This window comes from Alexandromys fortis, unplaced genomic scaffold (genome assembly GCF_014885135.2).
Source record: "Alexandromys fortis isolate MF-2015 unplaced genomic scaffold, M_Fortis_MF-2015_v1.1 scaffold_46, whole genome shotgun sequence".
NCBI classification, from domain to species: Eukaryota; Metazoa; Chordata; class Mammalia; order Rodentia; family Cricetidae; genus Alexandromys; species Alexandromys fortis.
The window spans coordinates 11,315,050-11,337,916 of record NW_026067919.1 but is presented as its reverse complement, the minus strand read 5'-3'; the positions used below and the strand labels follow the sequence as shown (position 1 = coordinate 11,337,916).

Sequence of the window (22,867 nt, the reverse complement as noted above, 5' to 3'; positions counted from 1 at the left end):
CTGCTCCTTAAAGGTGAGGTGATCCAAAGCCACCAGACATCAAATTCATTTTCCTACCTCCTCTAGGCCTGGGTTTAAGGGAGTAAAGACAACCGTCATAGCCTCTTCAGGCTTGGAGAAACATGCAGAGGAAATACATCCCTGCTTGGGCCCCAGAAGAAGAGGCTTTCAGAAGAGGAGCTGAACCGCTTCCAACTCCCCCCCCCTCCACCATGTACCTGCAGATACCTGAGCTTTTCTTTTCTTTTTTCTTTTTCTTTTTTCTTTTTTCTTTTTTCTTTTTTGGAGACAGGATTTCTTTGTGTAGCCTTGGATGTCGTGGAACTCGCTCTGTAGATGTGGCTGGCCTTAAACTCACAGAGATCCATCTGCTTCTGCCTCCCAAGTGCTGAGAGTAAAGGCGTGTGCTACCACTGCCCGGCCCAGCTACCTGAGTTTTAGTCCATTAAATACTTCTCCAAGATGAGGAATAGCTCACAATCAATGTGAGGGTTGGGGACATTTGGGGTCCAGTTAGCAATGGACAGAGGGTCGAGCTAGCCAAGGCAGGGCCTGGCTAGGAACCACTACCTGCTTTTACTATAAAGTTGGGGTAGGGATGCCCAGGTCTGGTGTATTGCCCTGCCTGAGGCCCCTGTGTCAGGGTCAGGTGACAGTCGTGTGTGGCCCTTGATTGAGCAGCGGTCTGCTCAACAACACAACTCGTGAACTTGTTGACTTATAAGAATTCAGACAAAACAGGGCGAGGTGACACTCAAGCAGCCTTCCATTTGGGAAACGGTGTTTTAATAACATAGACAGCAGGATGGCTTCCATGAACCAATACTTGCTCCTTTCTTTTCTAGCACAGTAAGCCTTGGTAGATAAGTCACACATCAATTTCCTGCACAATTTGTCACCAGCCGGTCAGTTTCCACAGGAATGTCTACCAGCATCCTCTTAAGAAGTCTTGTGGACCCTAGAGGTGTTTGGGGTATGCAGTGCAAATCGTCAGGTGTCCTTGAGAACTGTGGGAGGAGAGCCCCCCAAAAAGCTTGCTCTGGGTATCGGGCGCAGGTGACACATCACCTGGATGCCAGCAGCCTGCCGCTGCAGGCCCTGAGACACCCAGCTTCAATGCCAGGGCCTTCAGCATTTGTGTACTCCTACCCATCAGCCGACCAGCAGAAGATCCTCCCCTTCTCGTCGCCAACCAAGAGCTTGGTCTGGTTTCTTGAGAAGAAAAAGGAAAGATAAGAACATTGGAGCTCATCGTCTGAGACCCACACATCCTAGCCAGCACCTGGGAAACAGTGTATGGGACTGTATCCAGGACATGATGGAAGTTCCTCTGTCCTGTCTCCTCTGGTGCTGATGGGGGAGTGAAGAAATGAACCCGGTGTGGACCTGAGGATCAGGGTGGGAGCTTTGGGAGGGGATTGTGGCAGACCTAGAGGCCCTGGGGGAAAGCTGAGGTTCTGAGGAGTTGGCTGAGGTCCCCCTCCATCTCTCCAGCAGTAGCTCTGGGAGAACATCTGGCTGAGAAAGAACATCTGATGGAGGATTGGCATGTGCTCCAGCGAGGACCTCAGGTCTGTTCTTTTCTAGTCCACGACCATGCCATCCCACCCAGGCCAGCCTGGCATCCAAAATACTGAATTCCTCACACCGAGGACTTCAGAGGGCAACGGTAGGCCAGCGAGAGAGGAAAGAAAGATAGAAAACCAGCTGCTCTTGAGACTGCAACTCCCTAGAAGGGTTAACTGGGTCACCGTGACAGCTAAAATAATGAGAACCCAATGTCATCTTTGAGACTACTCTTCATTGGCTAAGGGACTTCAGAAGGCTTTTCCATCCAAGTACGATGCCCATCAGCAGCAAGTTATAATCACCAGTGGGATTCAGGACAACAGGATCTCTTCAAGACAAAACTACACAATATACTTCCCTACCATTTGCAGTTCTTCATGAATCTGCATATTCATAAAATAGAGATCAAGGACATATAGGGATTAACAACAAGATGGGTTTGCTCGGGTTCCTGCAGTGATGTGACCTTCCTGGGTCTGATAACCTAAACTCAGCTGGAAATACTCGAATTTGGCAAAGTTGACTGTAGCGCCCTCTGCTGGAGTCCTGGAGAAAGCAGTCTGCTCTTACCTAGTTACGGCCAAAGCTGTCACAGCAGGGCTTGTCTTGCTAGGCTTGCCACTCAAAGCAGCACTGACATCCAGCTCTCGGCTCAGGGCAAGGTTCTTGGCCCACTTGTGCCCTGTGGAAAGCACGAGAAAGAAAAAGTTAGAGCGCCCCGTGGCTTCACGGACAAGCCCATATGCACCCCATGCATAGGACCACACAGATACTAACATTTATATTTGTGGTCAGCAACTTGTTAAATTGAGGGGGAAAATATATTTAATCTTGGCCTGTGCTGTTGCAAAAAGGGCCGTCCCAATTTAATTTGCAGGCTGTGATAGTTACATGTGCTGACGTGCCGCGGTATCCATTGTGTACCAAATTGGATTTGTGTATTATTGCTTTCTAAATTGCATGCCTAGTTCAGCAAAATTGCTCATCAGTGTTTACTGGCTTTATGCTTAATAAGATGCCCCACAATACCTTGCTGCCAGGGTGTAATGCAGCCTGTAATTGCCTAGTAAAAATAAATTACATAAAGTCTGCATTATCAACTTAGCGAAATCCTCTCACGCCCAACCAATAATTAAATGCTGAGAGAATTTTCTCAAAAAAAGTATAACTCAATGATTGTTACTTCACTCATTCTAATGACTACATTTGGAGGCAGACAGCAATTCCTTCAACGTGAAGGCTGAGATGGTGAACCAGCAAGTGGGCACATCCCTATGAGACGCGTCATTGTCTCAGGGCCTGGATGCCGCCGCGCCCCCCCCCCCCCCGTGGTGCTGAAGTGGCCACTTAGGGGTGCGGAGGTTCAGTGCAGCAGGGGACACATAAGGATATGAGTAGAGAACACGGCTCGTGGGCAGGGACACACACTTGGAAATCTGAGCACCGCTCCAAACATCACGCGTTCCCTGAGTCCAGATCTAGGAGCTGCTTTCGGAAGCAGATCATGCTTTCCGTAGTGGAGTTCTTACCGCAAATGATGAATAAATGCGTTCCGGGCAGAAATGAGATTACGACTGCCTGAAGTGCGTATCCTCAGCGTTTACAGATCTCCTCTCGTGCCCCTTCAGACATTTGAGGGGTGCAATAACACACGCACCAATAGGACACGCATGCAAATATTCGCGTGCCGTGCTTAATTCTGATCCCTTCCCAACAAAACGGCTTTGAGCAATGTGATGAGGGCATCGCGCTTCCTTCTTAGAGACCTCCAGTGGGTTATGTTCACAAATTTGTTCTCAGATTTGTTGACTTCAACAGAGGCGCAATCCAATTTTCTGTTAACTCTGTGTGCCCCACCCCCACCTTGTCGGTTCATCCTAGTTGTAACCCTGCTCCTAACTGTTAGTTCCACAGGGCAGCTGTGACCCCCAGGTCAGGACAGACAGCAGGGGGTCAATGCAGATCCTGGAACTCCCTGCCAGCCGGAAACCATCTTGTCATTCCCCTAATGTCATCATCGCTATATTCAAAGAGAAAATTTTTAGAGGTCTGAGGAATGAATTCTGTAGAGTAGATTTTTGTCTACTATTTCTCTGTCCCCAGCACCCTACATGACTGGAGTCACAGGGGATATTCTCAACTAGCTGAAAAGAAACAGGGCCACACCAGTTGTGAGGGACGGAGTTGGGTCTCCAGCTTAGTCTCCTTCCTGTTCGCCAGACTACATGGTCATTACTCTTGGTACCTAAAAGAAGCTGGGGGTCCTCCACCATGCACTGAGGATCTGTCCGCCAGGGCCTGAGCTCACACTTCTGGCTATAAAGGGGGGGTTGATCCCGAGACCTACATAGGTCATATGACTTTCAGTGTCATACATGTGTACATGAGACGCATTTCACAAACAGCCAAGGGAAAAGGATGCCTGAGCTGGATCCTCCCAGGGGGACAGAAGCAGGGGAGGGAGTGGAACTGTTGCTCTCCAGAGAAACTAAGAGCACATGGCCAGGCGCTCCTCTTTCACACTGCGACAGAGCCTCATGGCCTCGAGTCATGCTGGAGGAACAAGGACACTGAACTGGACACGGCTCTTGGTTTTGTGATGTCTATGCTCTGACTCAACCCAGATTACCAGCCAATTGCTGGAAATGCCCCTAAGGATGGGATTTTCAGTCTAGACAGAGGGTAGGACATAGAGGAGCCCCAGCAAACGTCCGTGAGTGCTTGCAGAACTCACAAATGGGTGCCTGGATGAATCAGGAAGGCACAAAACATGCAATAGAGGCAAACTAATTGAAAATGGCTGCTACATGGCCAAGGGAGCCTTGTGGGGTTGGAGAAAGTCTGATCCTATGGACAGTCATTGGTCTAGAGCTAACAGGAGTACTTGGCCGACTGGGGAACTCTCCAAGTACAGTTATGTGCTTCCTTCATTGGGGGGCCGAGGAGGGACAGTTTGGCTCTGGACTGCAGTCTTCTAAAGGAGGGGGTGAGAGGGGAGATGTTTGCAGTGGAGGGAGTGATGGTGGCAGGGATGACGGCAGAGACGGAAGTGAAGTGGTGTCAGCTATGAGGACGAGGCTTTACCTGCATTTGTATTGCAGGGGCTGCTGGTGGAGACGGCACGATTGCTCTTGAGGTCAGGGTGACTGTGGCTGCTGTAGTGACAGAAGTGAGGATGGTGGCAAGCTTTGGGAATGACCTTAAGCAGGTTACTGAGCTGCTCTGAGACAGTTTCCTTATCTCTGTGATGGGTAGCTTGCTACAGTTTGCTGTGCAGGACGGCAGTAAGAAAGGAAGGATGTGTGGGAAGGGTTCAGGGTGTCTCATGCTCTCTGAATCTCAGCCCTGGGGTAGCCTGGGTGGTGGAGATGGCAGAAGGGTTTTGTGTTTCAGTCTCACCTGCCATAATGAGAAGGCTTTGCCACCGGAGAGAGGTCTTCTTGTTGTACATATAACTGGGAAAGCGTGTGATATTTTCAACCCATCAACTAAACGTTTTCAGGGGCGTGGGCTGAGTCCCGGGATGGGGAACTACATTTGTATTTGTGATGTGGCTGAATGGGAAGGGGGGCATAATGAAGGCTAATGGGGCATCTGCGGTACGGTAGAGCCACCTCCTCCTCACTGGGAGAACGGCCCCTCCCTTCTGTTTACAGGATGCTAACCAGTTTCATCCAGATCCCGGGCTATGGACTCTGGCTTTCCAGTACCATCGGGGAGCATCAAAGAACATGAGGTCACATGCACCCCCAAAGACCTGGGGTCCCTGACACCCACAGTGTCATTGTCCCCTGTCCAATGGGTACCATAGTCCAAATGAAGGACTCAGCGGGGCTTTTCATGGTGCTTCGTGATCCACCAGATGCTTGCAAGACACAAAGTGTTCTCTGATAGCTCTCTCTGCCACTGTCTGGATCTGAAATCTCTCTCAGGTTCATGCTGGGAATGCTCTGAGTCCAGCACTGCTTTGAAGGCTGTAAGGGGTGGAGACTGTTGGGCAGGAACATGTCACGGGTGTGCACCTGTCTGTGTCATACCCAATGCTGGTCCTGCTCTAATGTTCTGTTCCCTGCTCTGTTGCATGGGGACGTCTGCCATGTCACACTTCCTCCGCCACAGATGGAGTCACTCCTGCCACCATGCCTTCTCCCCAGTGAGGGACTGAAATGCCTGAAACCATGAGCCAAAGTAAACCATCTTGTCCCCGACCTGTGTCTGTCATGTTTGTCATCGCAGAATGCAAAAGTCACGGATCTAGTCCCCACCCTGGCAGCGCTTTCCAGAGTGCCCATGACAGGGAGAGAGGAGTACAGGGGGGTGGCGTGGGTTAAGCTGAGGAGGGTACCTCTGGGGCTTAGGGGCTCGGTGGAGGGCTCTTCTGTCACTGCCTTCCTGGGAACAGACATCTTCACGTCCTCTGTCTTCCAGATCTGTCCAGAAAAGAGACCATGTCATGCCTTGTAGAATGGCCCTGTCTTCAGGGTGAGGGTGGTCCACCCGTTCTCTCGCATCTGGTGGAAGGGGTGCTGGTGGATGGGGATGTGCCCTGAGTATTCACTTCTGGTGTTATTATCAGGAAAACAGTTATCTAGGCTTCAGCCTCCCTGTGGTGGTTCAGCCTGTAACAATGGCAGTTTGGATGGCTTTATTCTCTTTCCTGAGACTCTCAAGTGGATCTCTTCCTCCTCCTCTTCTGCTTTTCCTCAATTCTTTATCAGTTCAGTGTGAGTGTGTGTGTGTGAGTGTGTGTGTGTGAGAGAGAGAGAGAGAGAGAGAGAGAGAGAGAGAGAGAGAGAGAGAGAGAGAGAGAGAGAGAGAGAGAGAGAGAGAGAGAGAGAGAGCACATGCGTGCATATGTGAAGATGTGAAGGCACATGCACCCATGTATAAGCCTGTGGAGGTCAGAGGTCAACTTCGGGTATCTAATTTCCATTCTCCTTCCTCTGTTTTGAGGCAGGAGCTCTCACTGAAGAACTTGCCCTTTCAGCTAGACTGCCTAATTAAGGAGCTCTTGTCACCATCCACTTTTTATTTTAAACTTAGCTTTTGCATGGGTGCTGGAGATGTGAATTCGGGTCTTCGTGCTTGAGCACGTTATTTAAGCTATGGACCCATCTCCCCAAGTCTTCCTATACCTTATCTAACCTTAAATCCTGCCAGCTGCTTATCATATTGTCACTGGGTCAACACTATAGACCCTCCAGTCTATTCATCACATTGTCACTGAGGGAATTCCTTCCTATTCTTCTGCCATCTTCTAGGCCCGCCTGTCTTCTGGGTTTGATCCTAAACCTTGTGTGTGATAGCCCTCAGGATGACCGCAAGTGGCTTCTGTTTTCTGAAGGCAAATCCAGCAACTGTTCAAAGGTTTCTGTGTGCTCCCCAGCACCTCACACAGCTGGGGCCGGGAGGTTCCAGGAGCCCCGTAACTACCCTGACGGAATGAAGGCTGAGCACACGGTGAACTCCTCCGCATGTCTGCGGCAGACTCAGGGAAGATGCACTCACGGCTCAGTCACCCCAGTTCCTCTCTCGTGTCTGCATTCAGATCATACCCACCAAACCAACTTTTCATTTCCTGGCCAGCTAAGGATGCAGGTCATGTGCCCCTCACTGAGGACACTGTCGGAGATCTTCCTGGGGGCATCTCTCCCCAGGCTCATCTCTAGCCGTTCATGCTGGCCCATGGACCTCCCCATACAGCAACTGTTCCGAATCTTAGAGCTCCAGCTAAAAGGCCACCTCTCCTGAGGTCTGTCTGGCAGAGGGAAGTACGTGCTTCGCCTGAGCCCTACTGCATTACCCCATTTCTCCCCCAGCGTTGTGGGCGAGCCTCTCAGTTATTTGCAGTTGTCTCCCATTCTTTCATCCTCCATATTAGTCTCAGAGAAAACAACCTGAGCCTTGTTTTTCCAGTCTCATCCCCTGGCTTCAGTGTTTACCCCTCTCTTCGTGGCTTCCAGAAACTCCTTTCTTAAGCTCATGGTACTCTTGATTATCTCAGCCACGAGACACTCCACATGAGTAACATTTTACATGTACTCTTCCAAAAACCTGAGTGTCCCAGGGAAAAGTGCCTGGCAGTGGCTTATACAAAATCCTTGGCACGGGATTAAGAGTTAAGTAAGTGGGTAGATGGATAGACGGATGGTTAGCTAGTTGGATGGCATGGTTTAATGGATGAATAGAAAGACTGTTGAAAGCTTGGATAGATAATGGATAAATGAATCAATGAGTTGAGGGATGAACAACCAGGTATGTGGGTAGATAGATTAGTGAGTGGATAAATGGGTCGATTCATCTCACATATTGTTTTTTTCAGTATTGTACTGAACTGGACCATTCATTATTCATACCTTCACACCTTATAATACTTTACTATATGTATATGTATGTGTGTGCGGTACCATATTCTCTCTCCCTGTCTCTCATTTTTCTCTTGCTGTGAAAAAGCACCACCTTTCCCTTGATTTGCTATAGATAACTAGTATGGAATACTTTCAAATTTCATATGCGGTACTTGGCCCATGGAGGCCGTGAAGAAATGAGATAAACAATTATCCTCCCGTGTACTCATTCTGCGCCCCCAAACACACTTACCCGAACCATGCCATCCTTACTCCCTGTGACAACGACGTGGCTTGCATCCCACACTGGCCCCTCCACTATGCAGCAGCATGTTATGGTTCCTTCTGGGCCCCAGGCTGTGGTAATACTGGCCAAGGGCTGTCCGTTGACATCCCACAAGGACAAATGGGCTCCAGCACAGGAGACAATGGTTCCCTAGAGCAGTGAGAGTTGGCTTTATTCTATGCAAGATTCACCAGCAGTTTCCCCAGCTCAGTCCCCCAGTTTGTATACCAAAGTACCCCAACTCATCTTCTTCCAAGGCTTCAAATCTCATCAACCCACTTAGATATTTACAGTTTGATGGTGTTGTTGAGATGTAGTGGGAACTAGATCTTTCTAAGTTGGAAGAAACGAGTCACTGGGGGCATGCCTTTGAAGGGTATATTTTGTCTCTGCCCTTTTGGGGCACTCTGTTTCCTGGATACCCTGCCATGAGCAACTCTGCTCCACCATGCCCCATCTAAGTATTGTTCTGCCTTGTCTTGGACCTCAAGCAATTGAGCCAGCTGAGCCCAGACTGAAACTTCTGAAATGGAGCCACAATAAACCTGTGCGTTATGACACTGGCCCAGGCTTTGGGCTACTCCAAGATCCTGATTCCTAACCACGTCTTGACTTTTGCAGCAGACAGCCTGAAGACTGCCCCTTTTTCTCTGCATAAGAGACCTTTGATTGGATGTCTAGCATTGTCTCCATGAAGGAAATTTGCATTTCATCTGGTGGAGGACAGCACACAGAGGTGCCAACGACAGCAAGTGGCTCATAAAACTTTGCAATGCCTTTTCAGAAGTAACCTTCAGGGAGAGAGAGCCCTAATGTCTCCTAAAATACTCCTTTATATCTTGAGCGTAACTTACTCTGGCATGGGCAGATCTTCCTCTTTAACCTTGCTGTACCAATACCAGAGCAAAGACCCCCCTAGTGCCTACCTTCCACTGGCAGAGGATGGCTGGCACACATGGGACCTGATCCACATTTGGGAATGACCAGCATATGTCTGTCCCTGGGTTTTGTGGCACTATCCAACACAGTATTTGTGTAGGCCCCAAGACACGGTGAGTGAACCCAGACATGGAGAAATGAAAAAGGTCTCACCGAAACATCACTGATGGCAATAGCCGAGATCCCTTCCCGGTGGACAGGCAGGCAGGCCACGCGAGAGAAGTGGTCCAGGTCCCAGAGGATACAAGTGCGATCCTGGGAGCCACTCACCAGGAGGCTGAAGGTGACTGAGGCTGTCAGACACGTGACAGCCTGGGTGTGTCCATACAAGGCCTAGGAACCGGAGGCATAACCAGAAGTTATCAGAGACTCATAGCACAGCTACTAGTGCGTTGCTGCTGCTTCTGGGCCCCAGATGAGGAAACGAAGATTCAGAGCGAGTCAATGATTTTACAGATGTGTGTGTGGAGCGGGGTAGTGCACATGTGTGTTGGCCTCTTGGTGGTATCCATTTCTAGGACCTGAGATCTATCTGGAGAGAAGAGATAGTCCCTTTGTAGTAAGTAATCCAGCCCAGAGTTTCCTTATGCTTTGTCCCCTCTCTGCATTCTTGTATCTGAAGCAGCTCCTAGCAAAGTTAGTATGCAAAGGTTTCAAAGGGCAAAGTATGTGCCCAGACCAGCAGCCTCATCAAATCTGGGATCTTAGTGAATATGCCCCTGGTTTTCCCAAATCAGAAACTCTGGTGATGGAGCCCTGGAATCTGCATTCTTTCCCATCAAAGAAATCGCATTCGTATTCAGGTTGGAGATGTACTGCACTATGGGAGACTCAGAAACAAAGCAGTCCTTAGACCAGACTGGGAAGACCGCAGGATAACGCAAGAACACAGCCCACAAAATCAACAAAGCAGGGTTCTTAGGGACTCGACAATCAGGGAGCCTGCATGGGTCTGAGCTAGGTCCTCTGCAGATAAGTTATGTTTGTGTAACCTGATATTCTTGTGGGACTCCTAACAGTAGGAATGGAGGTTGTCTCAGACTCTTTCACCCTCTTCGGACCCTTTTTCTCATACTGGGTTGCCTAGGAGTTGATCTAGGGGAGAGGGGAGGTACAGGGAAGGGGCTGGGATGAGTGGAGGGAGGGGAAACTGCAGCTGGGGTGTAATATATGAGAGAAGGATAAAAAATCACAATTAAAAAAAAGCTCAATCTTTTGTTTTGAGACAGAAGCTGTGGGCAACACAGCCGAGGCTAATCTTGAATTCTTGAACCTCCAGTCTAAACTGGGATTCTAGAGCTTGAATTATCAGCATGGGCCCCTGAGTCTGCCTAAAGATACGGATCAAACACAGGCTGACCGGCTTGGCAGCGGCAGCGAACACCGTTACCTCACTGGTGTACAATGTTACTTTTTCCGACCTGCGGATGTAAGTGCATCTTGTGGGTCTCCTAGGACTTGCTCTTAGCCCTCTGGCTTGGACCATTTACTCTTGGCCTTCAGGCTTGCTTCATGGATGTCTGTGAAGACAGCTCTTTCCAGACTGCTTAAGAGGCCAAGTTCCTTCTGGGGACATTGCTCCTGGCTATGGTGAGGATTCCTAAGCATGCCAGAGGGTACCCAGAAAGCCCAAGGGGGTTCTCTGCGTGAATATGCCTGACATGCCTTGGAATCAGCCAGGAGTGCAGAGGTGGCACACAGAGAGGGTCTGACCTGGCTCAACAAAGGCTGGAGCTCCAGCCCTGGCAGAGACAAACTGCTCACTCATTTTGGTCATCATTTTTCAAAGCTGACATTTTGCCTGGTCACAGCTATTAAACATTTTGTCACAAGTTTCCATTTGTCCTCAATGGAGCCTAATGTGACACCAGCCAGATGGTGGTGGCAAATCTCTTGACATGACCCACTGACGAAGACTTAAGTTGCCTCAAGAGCGTGGAAATAGAGAAAGGAAGAGGCTTGATAAGAATTCTCCTATCTTCCGGAATAACCTGAGTCTGATAAGTAAGTTCTGACCACAGATGATATAACACCTCCAAAGGACACAGGCAAAGGGACCCTGATGGAGTGCTTGGGGCTTCAGAGAGAAGAGCTTTGAGCCTGAGTGGCAACGCAGGCTGCATTGTGGAATCAGGCTAGCCTGTGCTGGGCAGAGAGGGCCGGTGTGCACGGCAGGGTATTCCGCTGCTGAGATAAGTGTGGTTTACTGCCACCCATGGGCCCAGAAACTGCAGCATCAGAAAGCACCCAGTGCCCTGTCATCTGGAAGGCAAGGAAATAGAGGCAGAGCCCACCGTTCTAAAGGTGCACCCAAAGGGCTCTTTCTCATCTTTCCTTCTCTCTTTTATGCAGAAGCCACGTCAATTAAAAAACCTTTGCTATATCATCTTTTATCTAAGTAGCAAAATATAAATACAACACAATAAAAATAAAACCTCTCAAAATGATTCTCCATAATGGTGGTTGTGGTGAGGTGGCTAGTCTCAATAAACTCTTGATAGCACTGGAGAGCTCTAGAGTAATTTTGAAAAACTTTGTATCATTGCTCAGTAATTCTTTTCAAAATACATCATAAGGAAACAATTAGTCAGAAGAAAACAGCATATATATATATATATATGTGTGTGTGTGTGTGTGTGTGTGTGTGTTTTCTGTGGCACTGTTGAAAATGGTTAAAAGTTGGAAATAACCTAATTGTCTAGTTTTAGAAGAAATGATTTATTAAGTTGTGGTATACTGACATAACAATTGAAATGTAATTTTATGAAAATGGAATAATCTGGAACAATTGAAATGCAAATTATACAGGGCATAGAAAAACAGAAACAATTTGATAAGCTGACAGAAAATGGAACAAAAATATTCATATAAGATTCAGAAAGGTATAAATATGCATATAGGGCTTGGTAGTATGCAACAATAAACAATTTTTTATAGGGGAAGCAAAGAATTTATTTTTAAAGTGAATTTAAATTTGTCTTTAATGTTTCACATCTTTAAAAATAAACAGTTTCTGAACTGTTTTGAATCCATTTCATAATGACCTCTAGGAATACAGGTCAAGGGCAGACCCTCTTTGATGAGGAGCTGGAGGTCTTTGCTCCCAGCCTGCTGTGGGTCTGCCTCTGCTTAAGTCACCTCCCTTTGGAAAAAGTCCCATTTTCTGCATCTAGACACTGGGAAGAGCCACTTAACTTCTTTGTAACTTTTTTGTTTTTAACCAAGGCTATTAGGGTGGGGGGATAATGGTCGGTTCTCCTCTCCCAGGACTGTTAGAAGGTAAATCACAGCATGCTTGTGAACAGGCTGTGTGGGCAGCCAGGGCAGAAGGCTAAAGCCAGGCCTGGCTCAGGGGGCTCCGCCTTCCTGACCCTGGGCAGGAAGCACCTGCTTGTGCCCCCAGCATCCTGCACTACAGTTGGGCCTCCGTGGAGGTCCCTGCTGTCTGCTCAGCGGATCTACCCACCGGCATTGAAACCATTCCCCAATGACAGCTGCGGACTGCTCCTGCGTCCCCTGCTCTAGAGAGAGGCAACACTTTTACCTGATTGTGCTTTGGCACCACAGCTGCCAGAGACACCACACCAATGAGGGACACATACCTGCCGGAGGTGCAAGCCTCTTGGGCGACCTTTGACCAGGCTGAGCTCCCACACGCACACCACTGCGCTGGCCCCAGAGGTGACGATCATTGTAGGGGATGGGCATACAGCACACAGACAGGGGCCCCAGGCAGCCAGGTTCTCAAACGTCATCAGGATCTGTGAGAGATGATGGGCCATGGATACTGACAAGGGGCCAGCAGACACTGAGAAACCAGGTCAGAGAAGTAGGGAGCACACAGGTGAACGTAGGGGGGCCGGGGAATGGGGGCCATGCTCTAGGTTCTACCAGACTTGGGTGACTGAGTCTAGGCCATCCTCGACGGGTCCCCACAGAGGAGCTCCTATTCCAACCAGTAGGGAGAAGAGCAGGCACCTGCACGGCTACTCAGATGCTGTAAAACCCTTGGGGTTGGGGCGGGGGTGCAGCTCAGCCTGAGACAGTGGTAGAACCGGCAATAGAACTGGAGCGGGGATAGTTTTGATGATTGCCACTGGCAGCTGGTGGGGCCAGGTTAGAATGAGGGCTAGAAACATGGGATATAGAGGATTCATGGTATATAATCGGGGGGTTAGGAGGGGATCTGGATAGGGAGGGATCTGTGAAAAGTTCAGAGACAACTGGAAGACTTAAAGGATGGGACCTTTAAGGAGAGAGAGAGAGAGAGAGAGAGAGAGAGAGAGAGAGAGAGAGAGAGAGAGAGAGAGAGAGAGAGAGAGAGAGAACTTTTGCAAGTTGCTAAATATTCATCCTGAGCCGCTCTCAGGTGAGTGGTGGCTGTGGAGGCAGAAGCCCAGGAACTCCCACCCAGACTGAAAGCACATGTGGATTACTGGATAGGCCTTGTATAGCCCTGTGACCAGAGCGGGCTGAGAAGGTGACAGTGTGCTTTACCAGCCTGAAGTCCACCTGGAGAGAGTCAAGACCCCAGAGCCCTGCCCCTGTCACCCACCTTGTCAGAGCCATAGCTCCCCAGGCAGCAGCTGAAGTCATCAAAGCCCCAGCTGAAGGTCCTGTTCCAGAGAGGCGGCAGCAGCATCTTGTTCTTCTCCACCGCCAGGATAGTCTTCTCGGTAGGAACGATGTGGCCAATGGCCCCTTTGGGGGATTCTGATCCTAGAGAGAAAAGGTACATATCTGCTCCCCAGTGAGTATGGTGGAGTATGCAATGAGGAAAGCACCCACTTTCTCTGGGCCCAGGGAGACGATACTGCAGAATAAAGAGCTTCCTCGTGCACACAGCCTGGCCAGGAGCCACTCACCCAGGATCTGCTACTCCTACTGGTAGCCCAGGTGCCCCTTCCTCAGCTCCTCTAACTGGGACTCACATGTTTTAGTGACTCTCAGGCAGTGATACCAGAAGCCCAGTCTGTTGGGGCAGATGATCCAAAGCCACAGGGCTTGGGTACCTGTCCACCTACCCTTCCTGCACTATCCTGAAGGGACCTCTGGCATGCGGCCTAACTCCAACCATAGATTCACTAGTCAAACTCTGGAAACCGTTCCTGGCCCCATTTGGAACCCAGCTCAGCATTCAGCTTGCTGATGACCAGATGATATCCCAAGCCTGTTATCCCAGGGAAGTCTGCCCCTTCTTCCTGCAAAGTCCTTTCAGAGTAAGCTGGCCAACCGGCCAGCACAGGTGCGCATACTGTGGGAGGAGACTGTGTTCAATGCGTATTCAGCCGTGGGACCTGCCTTCCATCATGGTGGCAGATGCCCCTCTCTTGTCCTGTGCAAGTTCTTATGAGAAAAGCACCCTGTTCCAGAGCAGAGTTCGCACAGCTAGGAAGCTGTGGGGCTGGGCTTCACAGGCACCTGCCCAGAACACATGTCCTTAGCAATGAACTCTGTGCATGTGTGCATCTGGGGGCTTGAGAGCAACAGCGGTGCAGAGCCTGTCATCTGTCTTTGTAGGGGTCTGTGTGGAATGTGTTAGTACATGTGTACAAGAGAGAAGGGTGTGTTTATGTGTGTATGTGTGAGAGAGAGACAGACAAGCAGGAAAGCAGGCAGGCAGACAGACAGACATGTTGGGTCTTAGAAGTTAGGGTCTAACCTAGAAGTACTAGACCCCTCCAGCAGAGACCACCCTCCACTACCCATTGAATTTGGAGACCGTCATTACAAAAACCACTAAGTTCCCAGCCCATGCCCGTGAGCTCCTAGAGCAGTATTTCTCGACCTATAGGTTACGACTCCTTTCGGTGGGGGGTTGAGCAACCCTTTCACGGGGGTCAAATATCAGATATCGTGCACATGAGATATTTACATCACAATTCGTAAGAGCAGCAAAATTACAGTTGTGAAGTAGCAACGAGATAATTTTATGGTTGTGTATGTGTGTGGTGGGGTCACCACAACATGAGGAACTGTATTAAAGGGTCACAGCATTAGGAAGGTTGAGAACCACTGCCCTAGAGGAATTCAGTTCCTAAAGAGAGAAGCCTGAGACAATGCAAGGACAGGCGATCACCTTTGACTGTGACTTGAGAAGGTTTCAGTGCTGGCAGGTTGTGGAGGAAGGACTGGGAGTGGCCCGGAAGGCCCGCTGGGGAGGAGGCATCCTTGCCAGGCAGTGGTGGCTTCCCTGCGGTGTTTCTGGATGGGTGAGGTTTAGTGAAGATCTGGAGATACATACAAACACACCACATAGGTCACTAGGAGGCAGATGCCTTAGAAGGGAGCTATGGGCATTACACCCTTGCTCTGGCCGCTATCAGGGCTGGCCTGTCTCCAGCAGAACTGCTGTGTCAGTAGGGTCCTTGGATGTTACAAATGAAGGGCCTGGGGCTCAGAGAGTGGCCACTGTTTTCTCCAAGTCACAGGACAAGTTCTGCTGGTTGCCAATTCTTTTCTCTCCCAAACTGCCTGGGCAAAAGCTGCCCTTGCTGAGGAGGGAGGTCCTTAGGAGATCCTTTTCAGCTACTTGATAATCTCAACTCATTAGGAAATTAATAATAATAATAATAATGATATATGGTATCTATCACATATGTAACAGAGGAACGCAGCATTTGCCCCGTATTAATGATGTCACCTGACCTCTTCAGGTGGTGAGTGGGTGGGGCTCTGGTTCTGAAAACAGGATGAATCTCCTCTTGCTCCCGCCACCACCTTCACTCCTAATGGCATAGAACATCCTCGTCCTCTTTCCCAAGCTTGTGCTACCCACGCTCTTGATGAAGAAGACGAGCGTCGTGGCCTGCTGCACCTACCTGCTTGGGTACCTGTCCGAAGTTGCTGATGAACCCCAGGATGGTGCTCTTGATCAGGGGGTCACTGATGCTGGTGAGGTCTATTCGGTCACCATAGAAGTAGGGATGGAAAGTGTTCACTGCCTCTACAGCAGCCTGCCCCTGCTGCTTACATCCGAAAACCAGGTCTATCCAGTGGTGGAGGTTGCCACTGACAAAGTCGCTCTCCAGAGCCTGAAATCGAAACCCAAAGAGCAGGAAATCCTAACTCATGCTTTTATAAAATTCAGTTCTCTAGAATTTAAAGCCACTGTGTGTGTAGGGGTGTGTGTGTATGTGTGCTCATAGGTGTGTGTATGCATACTGAGGTCAGGGGTCAAATGCAAGTGCTGCCCTTCCCCATTTAAAATTTTTTTCTATTATTATTATTTATTTGGTTTTTTGCGACAGGGTTTCTCTGTAGCTTTGGAGCCTATCCTGGAACTAGCTCTGTAGACCAGGCTGGCCTCGAACTCACAGAGATCAGCCTGTCTCTGCCTCCCAAGTGGTGGGATTAAAGGTGTGAGCCATCACCGCCCAGATAATTTTATTTTTTTAAGACAAGGTCTTTCACAGGCCTGGAATTTGCAGAGCTGGCTAAACCCCGGTGAGCCCCAAGGATCTTTGTGTTTCCACACCCCTAGCACGGGGCTTACAAATGTGCACAGCACCCAGTGTTTATTGTTGTGGGTGTGCTGTGGCATCTCATTCTGGTTTGAACAAGTTTCTTTGATGACTAATGATGCCAAGCACGTTTTTGTTTCCTTTGGCTAACCCAGAAGAAGTGTGACCCAAGATAGGTGTCCCCACGTAGTCTCTGGCCTCCCTCTTCATCAGTTTTTCTGGATGGCAGGCTCAATCATCTCCACTATTGGACAACCCTGTGGTAGGTGAGAGCTCCCTGGGGTCTCCAAACCATCTCTGAGCAATACGGAGAACACAGTTCAGATAGTGGCACTACTGGGGGGGTGGTGGTGGAGCTGGAGAGGACACTGACATGCCACCAGGGCAGCCTGAAAACATCAGACATGACACTCGCTGGCACGATGCCCGTCACAGCAGCCTAGAACAATCACAGAGCAAACCGGTGCTCTTCAACCATCCAAGAACTCAAACTTCCCTGGTGCGCTCTCTTCCCTGGTTCCTCCGGACATCAAAGTCTCAAGGTTTGTCCCCACCGGTGAGATAGAGAACTACACGGAGCCTGAGGGGATGCCAAAGTGCACATGAGGATAGACTGGAGTGTCTCACCTGTCTGTGCAAACTGATGAATTTCCTTGGGTCCCCATCAGCCCAGGGAGGGAGTTGCACGTCCCCTAGGGTTGTTCCATCCTGCATGCGTCCTGAGTGTGAAGGGAAACAGGAGACATAAGTGAGACCACACTAGGTTCAGAACCATGCTGTCTACAATACCCAACTCCTTGCAGGTTGGAATATGAGCTGGATCTGACCAGATCACACCGCTTCCCGCCACTTCTATCCACAGAGCCAAAGTCTTCCTCTGCTTGGCCATATAGCTGGCATCCTTCATGAGGTCCTTCTGGCTTCCCAGAGGACCTTAGACTAGCTTTCCAAGTCGCACAGTCTTACTGCTGCCACTATTGGTGCATCCGCCTCACCACTAACAATGCCTTTCACTTGGGGTTTGAAACAGAGGAAGAAGATGTTGATGATGACCCAGGCATGCAAGTACCCAGGTCTATGCCAGGCACCACTCGAAGATCTTGGCACACACCGTCTTCCTAAGTCTTCAACCACTTATATGACAAATTCCAAGAGAGCAAGAAGAGCAGCCTCGCTTCCAGCCCATGTCTCCCCTTTCACCAGCTGCCAACTGCGAACAAAACGCTTGGCCTTCCTGGGACTCATTTCTCCATCTGTAAGGGTGAAGGTACTGACCACGCCTTACAGGGCTGACATAAGGTGAGAAAAGCAAGCATAAAGCACTCACAAAATAATACCAGTCATGACCAGCACTCAGCAATGCTCCTTTGGTTTGGTTGAGCCCTCTAGAGCACTTACGATGCAAGCTGAACAACATTCCCCTCTGGTCTGGGGCCTTCAGGCCGTGCCCACGCTCATTTTCTCATCACCTACACTCGACTCCAGACTCTCCCTGGGGAACAGAATAACACAGGTGCCCCCAATTCATTCTCACACCATGGCCCTGACTGTCTTCCTCACTGGGTTTCTCAGCACCTGGCAATTTTGTGTCTTTATTTGTTTATAACTTAAATCCTGTCCCCTCACCTGGAACATGTCTTTAGGATAAACCACATCTGCCTGAGGTGCCTGTGCACAGTAGGTACTATATGGTCACGTGGTCTCCTAATGACACCTGGCTGTCTCTGACCCTGTCGTTTCTCCATCTAAGCCTGTCACATCTTCCTCCGAGGACACAGCTGTAATCCAAAGGCAGAGGTGAACTCTGCATGGTTCTGTTAGGCATCTGAGAGCGCAAACACTGTCAGGCTCACCAAGGACCCAGGTCAGGCTTGCTGGCTGGACCAGAACTGGAGAGACTTGAGGTGCCCTATGGCACTGTGGCCTCATGCCCAGGGCTGAAAACCACATGAGACTTTGTGGGAAATGATCTCAGTTGGCCTGAATCCAGGTCTGAACCCTTGCTGAAGGAAAAGGGAGAGGCTAAGGGTGGGTAGGCCTGGAGGATATCAATATCCACCTCCAGGTGTTGTCTGTAGCACCCATGGCCTGAAGGATATCAATATCCACCTCCAGGTGTTGTCTGTAGCACCCATGGCCTGAAGGATATCAATATCCACCTCTAGGCGTTGTCTGCAGCACCCATGGCCTGAAGGAGATCAATATCCACCTCCAGGTGTTGTCTGCAGCACCCATGGCCTGAAGGATATCAATATCCACCTCCAGGTGTTGTCTGCAGCACCCATGGCCTGAAGGATATCAATATCCACCTCCAGGTGTTGGCTGTAGCACCCATGGCCTGAAGGATATCAATATCCACCTCCAGGTTGTCTGCAGCAGCCATGGCTTCTCTTGATCTGGCTAGAGAGCTTGCTTACCGCCTACTCCAGCCCTGACCATTTATCCCCTCAGCATATGGTTCCTTCCACCTTCCTCTCACACACTCACGGGAGAGACCCCTGGCACATGTGCAGTCTTCCAGGGCCTCCCTAGGTCCCTGAGTCTCTGTCACTGTCTGTGCCATCTCTGAAGCAGGAAGAGGCCTGACACAGCCTAGGCTACGGGACAGAAGATGTGCTACCCAGAAGTCAGCCACAGTGGAAATGGGGCTAGTGAACCTCAAATAAGAACGTGAGGCCGGCGGTGGTGGCGCACACCTTTAATCCCAGCACTTAGGAGGCAAACACAGATGGAGCTCTGTGAGTTCAAGGCCAGCCTGGTCTACAGAGCTAGGTCCAGGACAGTTAGGACTTTTACATAGAGAAACCCTGTCTCGAAAAAGCAAAGGGGGGAGGATTGTGGGTAGGCAGTGCTAGACCTGAGTCGTCAACAAGGGTTCTACTATCTCACTACAGACTTCATCTCTTGGCATCCTCAGAGAAAAGGCCACTGCCCAAGATAGGTACTGGGTGCTGTCCTGGAAACCTGGGACCCAGCGCCCTTCCTGGGAAGACACTTTTGCAGCAATGTTCTGTCGCCCAGCAGAGACTTCACCTTCCATGCACTGGTCCTAACTAGGAGCTAGTAGGATTTCCATCAAGGAAACAGATTTCCCTGGAGACCTGTGGGAGAAATCCCGAGCTCCCTGGCCTCCCTCAGCAGGCTCTCCCACACCTCCACTCACCAAACTCCACTGCGTTACAGTTGGTTAGAAACTCAGGCAGGTAGAAGAATTCAGGGGTCAACTCCCTGACGTCGCTCATGTTCTCCTTGGAGGCAGATTCCCACGTGCTCTTCACACTGTGGAACATTCTATCAGCCACATCAAAGCTTCCACCCTGTGGGAAGAAGGGAGACGCCATCAGCCACATGTGTGTCTCCCTCTGTCCACTCGGACTCCGAGGAAAGAGCCCTAAAGTCAGGAATGAATTGGCATCTCCATTCTATAGACCAGAAAACTGGCACCCAAAGTGCACTGATTTCCCCAAGGCTATCAAAGCAGTGGATGCCAGAGCTGGGGCCAAGCCCATGGGTACAGCTATAAAGAGTATGTTTTGCTCTGCCCGTTCCTAAGGAAATCACTGGAACCAGCACAAACTTGGCCTACTATATGGACGCGGAAGGCTGAAGAGGACTCAGCTCTTTCTGAGAGAAGAGGATCTGCCCAGATCTAAGGCATGTCACCTCTGGGCAACCTGGTAGCCAAGAACTGGGTGGTCCATTTTCTGAGCCAGAGGTATTGATCCATTGTGAGCCATACATCATTTTCTGCACAAAGACAGATGCACTAAGATATCCGGGTCCCCATGAGGTCTCGGCCATAACACACAGCTTCAAGATGTGCCCCCACCCAGGTCACTTTGCTCTGCGTTAAAATTAAGAGACGATGTCCACCATCAAATCGAGATGGAAATAGAAATGAAGTGTGGGAAATCTAAATAAATCTGCACCTAACGAGTCGCTCATTGAAATGTATTAAGAGCTTTGTGTATTTAATCTGCAGCCTGAGCCTCACATCGTGGGAGATTGATGTCTTCTCCTGGTCCCATTTTTCCTTTTGCAGCTTTTATAAGTGCTGATGGTAATCTCCTGAGAAACAATATGATTTGGTAATAAAAAGATTACCTGTATTAAATAAAAATAATATATACATAGGAAATATTGTTAGTGCTACAAATCTGGTTAAAGATATTACCACAAAGAAAAATGTTATTTTTTTCACAGCTGTCTAATGCAGTTTAGCAAAAGTAATATCTTTAAAACTTAAGCCTGTATTATTTATAAAGGAAGCAATAACTGATTTTCCTATTTCCTATATTAATAAATGTATTTGCATACATTTGTTTCAAAATTAATGGCTTTTCTCACTTCTGCAATACAAAAGAAAACACCAAATTCCCTAGAAGAAAAAGTGGAGTTGCTTTGTTGCTCGCATTGTGAGTGTGCGGGTTGACATAAACTCCAGCGCCCGCTGGCAGTCAGTCTCAGACAGAACTCAGTTCTTAGGCAAGCAGGCAGAGATGACAAGAGACAGGGCAAGACTGAGGAGCACTGAGCTGTGCGGTTCAGCCTTGCAGAGTGACCCACAGGAAGAAAATCCGCCACGTGGAGTAAGCAACAGCAAAACATAGTCTGGAAATGGGGAGGAAGAAAGTGATGGGCAAGAGCTCCCCAGCTGAGACTGTCCCCCTTGTCCATCCTGCAGCTGCCCTTGCCTGTCGTGAATAATGTGTATGCAAATGACCAGTGAAGATCATACGTGAGGATCAGTAACATAACTGCTCGATGGCAGATGATGTCCTGCGTGCTGCTCAAAGCTGAAAGGCAGTGGAGCCAAGTTAAGGCCACAGAGCTCAGAGACAAAAGGTTCACACACACGATATCACACACATGGAAAATCGCCAGCAAAGTATTTTGAGTATAGTAGGGATCAGAAGATTATCTGTGGTATCTTACTTGTCTATAATATTAAGAAGCGCTCAGCAATACTGTAAGATACAAATCAAAATTATGAGTGAAGCAGTGGAAAGGCGAGGCTATGACAAGGGGAGTTTCTGAACATCTAGTTAAAACCAAGGAAATGTTGGTCCTTGCGCAAGCACATAGGTTGTAAATGACTTGCCCTGAAAAATAATGCATATTGCTGAAAGCAAGTATGCAAAATGCTCCATTTGCATGAGCCTTAGGTTGCTGTTGTCCCTGGGTAAACCTTGTAGTCATGGCATTCTTAAACCCCTCTCTAGCCTGGGCAGGAAGAGAAGGTCAGAGGGCAAACATTCAATTTTTAGCCCATACTCAGAAGAAACTCAGACCTCACATGTGTTCAAGGACATGTGACTACACATACATTCTTTTCTATTAATATTTTATTTTTCATTATGTATGTACATATACATACATGATATAGACACATACACACATATACACACATGTGCGTAATGTTCAAGCCCACAGAGTCAGAGGCAATAAATTCTACTAGAGCTAGCAGTTGTGAACTGTGTGTGTGAATGGGTGCTCAGACTCAAACTCAGGGCCTTTGCAAGAGCCGTACCCACTCGTAACCATGGAGCCATCTCTTCAGCCCCTAGATATCCTTATGGTATATACTGAAACCCTTCCAACAGGGACCAATGCAGACTGGCCCATTCGCATCTAGCTAAGGAATTGGATTGGTCCTGGGAGCGGATTAATGACCTATTAGCACTGTGGAGGCATTTTTCTTAATAGTTGAGAAGCATCATGTAAGCAGTGCACTTGCTTACTTGGGTCAGCTGATTTCAACGACCATCTGTCCATCAGGCAGCGTGCCATGGTAGAGAATGCTGCGCTCTGGAATTAAGCTGACTTAGGTAAGAATGTTGGTGCTTACTTGGAGAGTGAATAGGAGTTTTTAAAGTCGCTTTAATCGCCTATCCCCTCCTCAGTGAAGCCTGAGTGATTGTTTTGGGTGTGAAATCAATAATGTATATGCCCCAGCAAGTATGTATATGAGAAGGCAAGATATACCACCCCCAGGTGGTAAGCTTGGTATAAAGAAAGCAGTATTAAAGGAATGAGCCTTGTATCATTTTAAGAATTTATATTGAATTACCTATATGGGTTTTTGACCACACATATATGTCTGTGCACTGTGTTCTTACATTGCTCACAGAGACCAGAGTGGGCATGGATCCCTGGAGCGAAGTTACAAAATGTATAAACCACCTCATGGGTGCTAGGAATCAAACTTGGGTCCTCTGAAAGCACAGCCAATGTTCTTAACCACTAAGTCATCTCTCCAGTTA

General features: G+C 48.9%; 1 protein-coding gene across 5 annotated transcripts in view; it reads right to left on the bottom strand.

The window, feature by feature from the left end:
• Positions 1-779: 779 nt before the first annotated feature.
• Wdfy4 (WDFY family member 4) overlaps positions 780-22,867 on the bottom strand; it is a 222,821-nt gene continuing 200,733 nt past the window's right edge. For 4 of the 5 annotated variants that reach the window (XM_050140691.1, XM_050140690.1, XM_050140689.1 and 1 more), the window contains 11 exons: positions 19,768-19,921; positions 17,232-17,323; positions 15,963-16,175; positions 15,221-15,371; positions 13,697-13,881; positions 12,744-12,902; positions 9,295-9,474; positions 8,170-8,352; positions 5,915-5,999; positions 2,140-2,251; positions 780-1,212 (listed from right to left, as the gene is read on the bottom strand). In XM_050140691.1, the coding sequence (XP_049996648.1) occupies positions 1,146-1,212; positions 2,140-2,251; positions 5,915-5,999; positions 8,170-8,352; positions 9,295-9,474; positions 12,744-12,902; positions 13,697-13,881; positions 15,221-15,371; positions 15,963-16,175; positions 17,232-17,323; positions 19,768-19,921 (1,581 nt within the window). In that variant the 3' untranslated portion in view covers positions 780-1,145. The remainder of the gene's footprint in view (positions 1,213-2,139; positions 2,252-5,914; positions 6,000-8,169; positions 8,353-9,294; positions 9,475-12,743; positions 12,903-13,696; positions 13,882-15,220; positions 15,372-15,962; positions 16,176-17,231; positions 17,324-19,767; positions 19,922-22,867) is intronic. The other variant, XM_050140692.1, reaches the window with a different exon arrangement.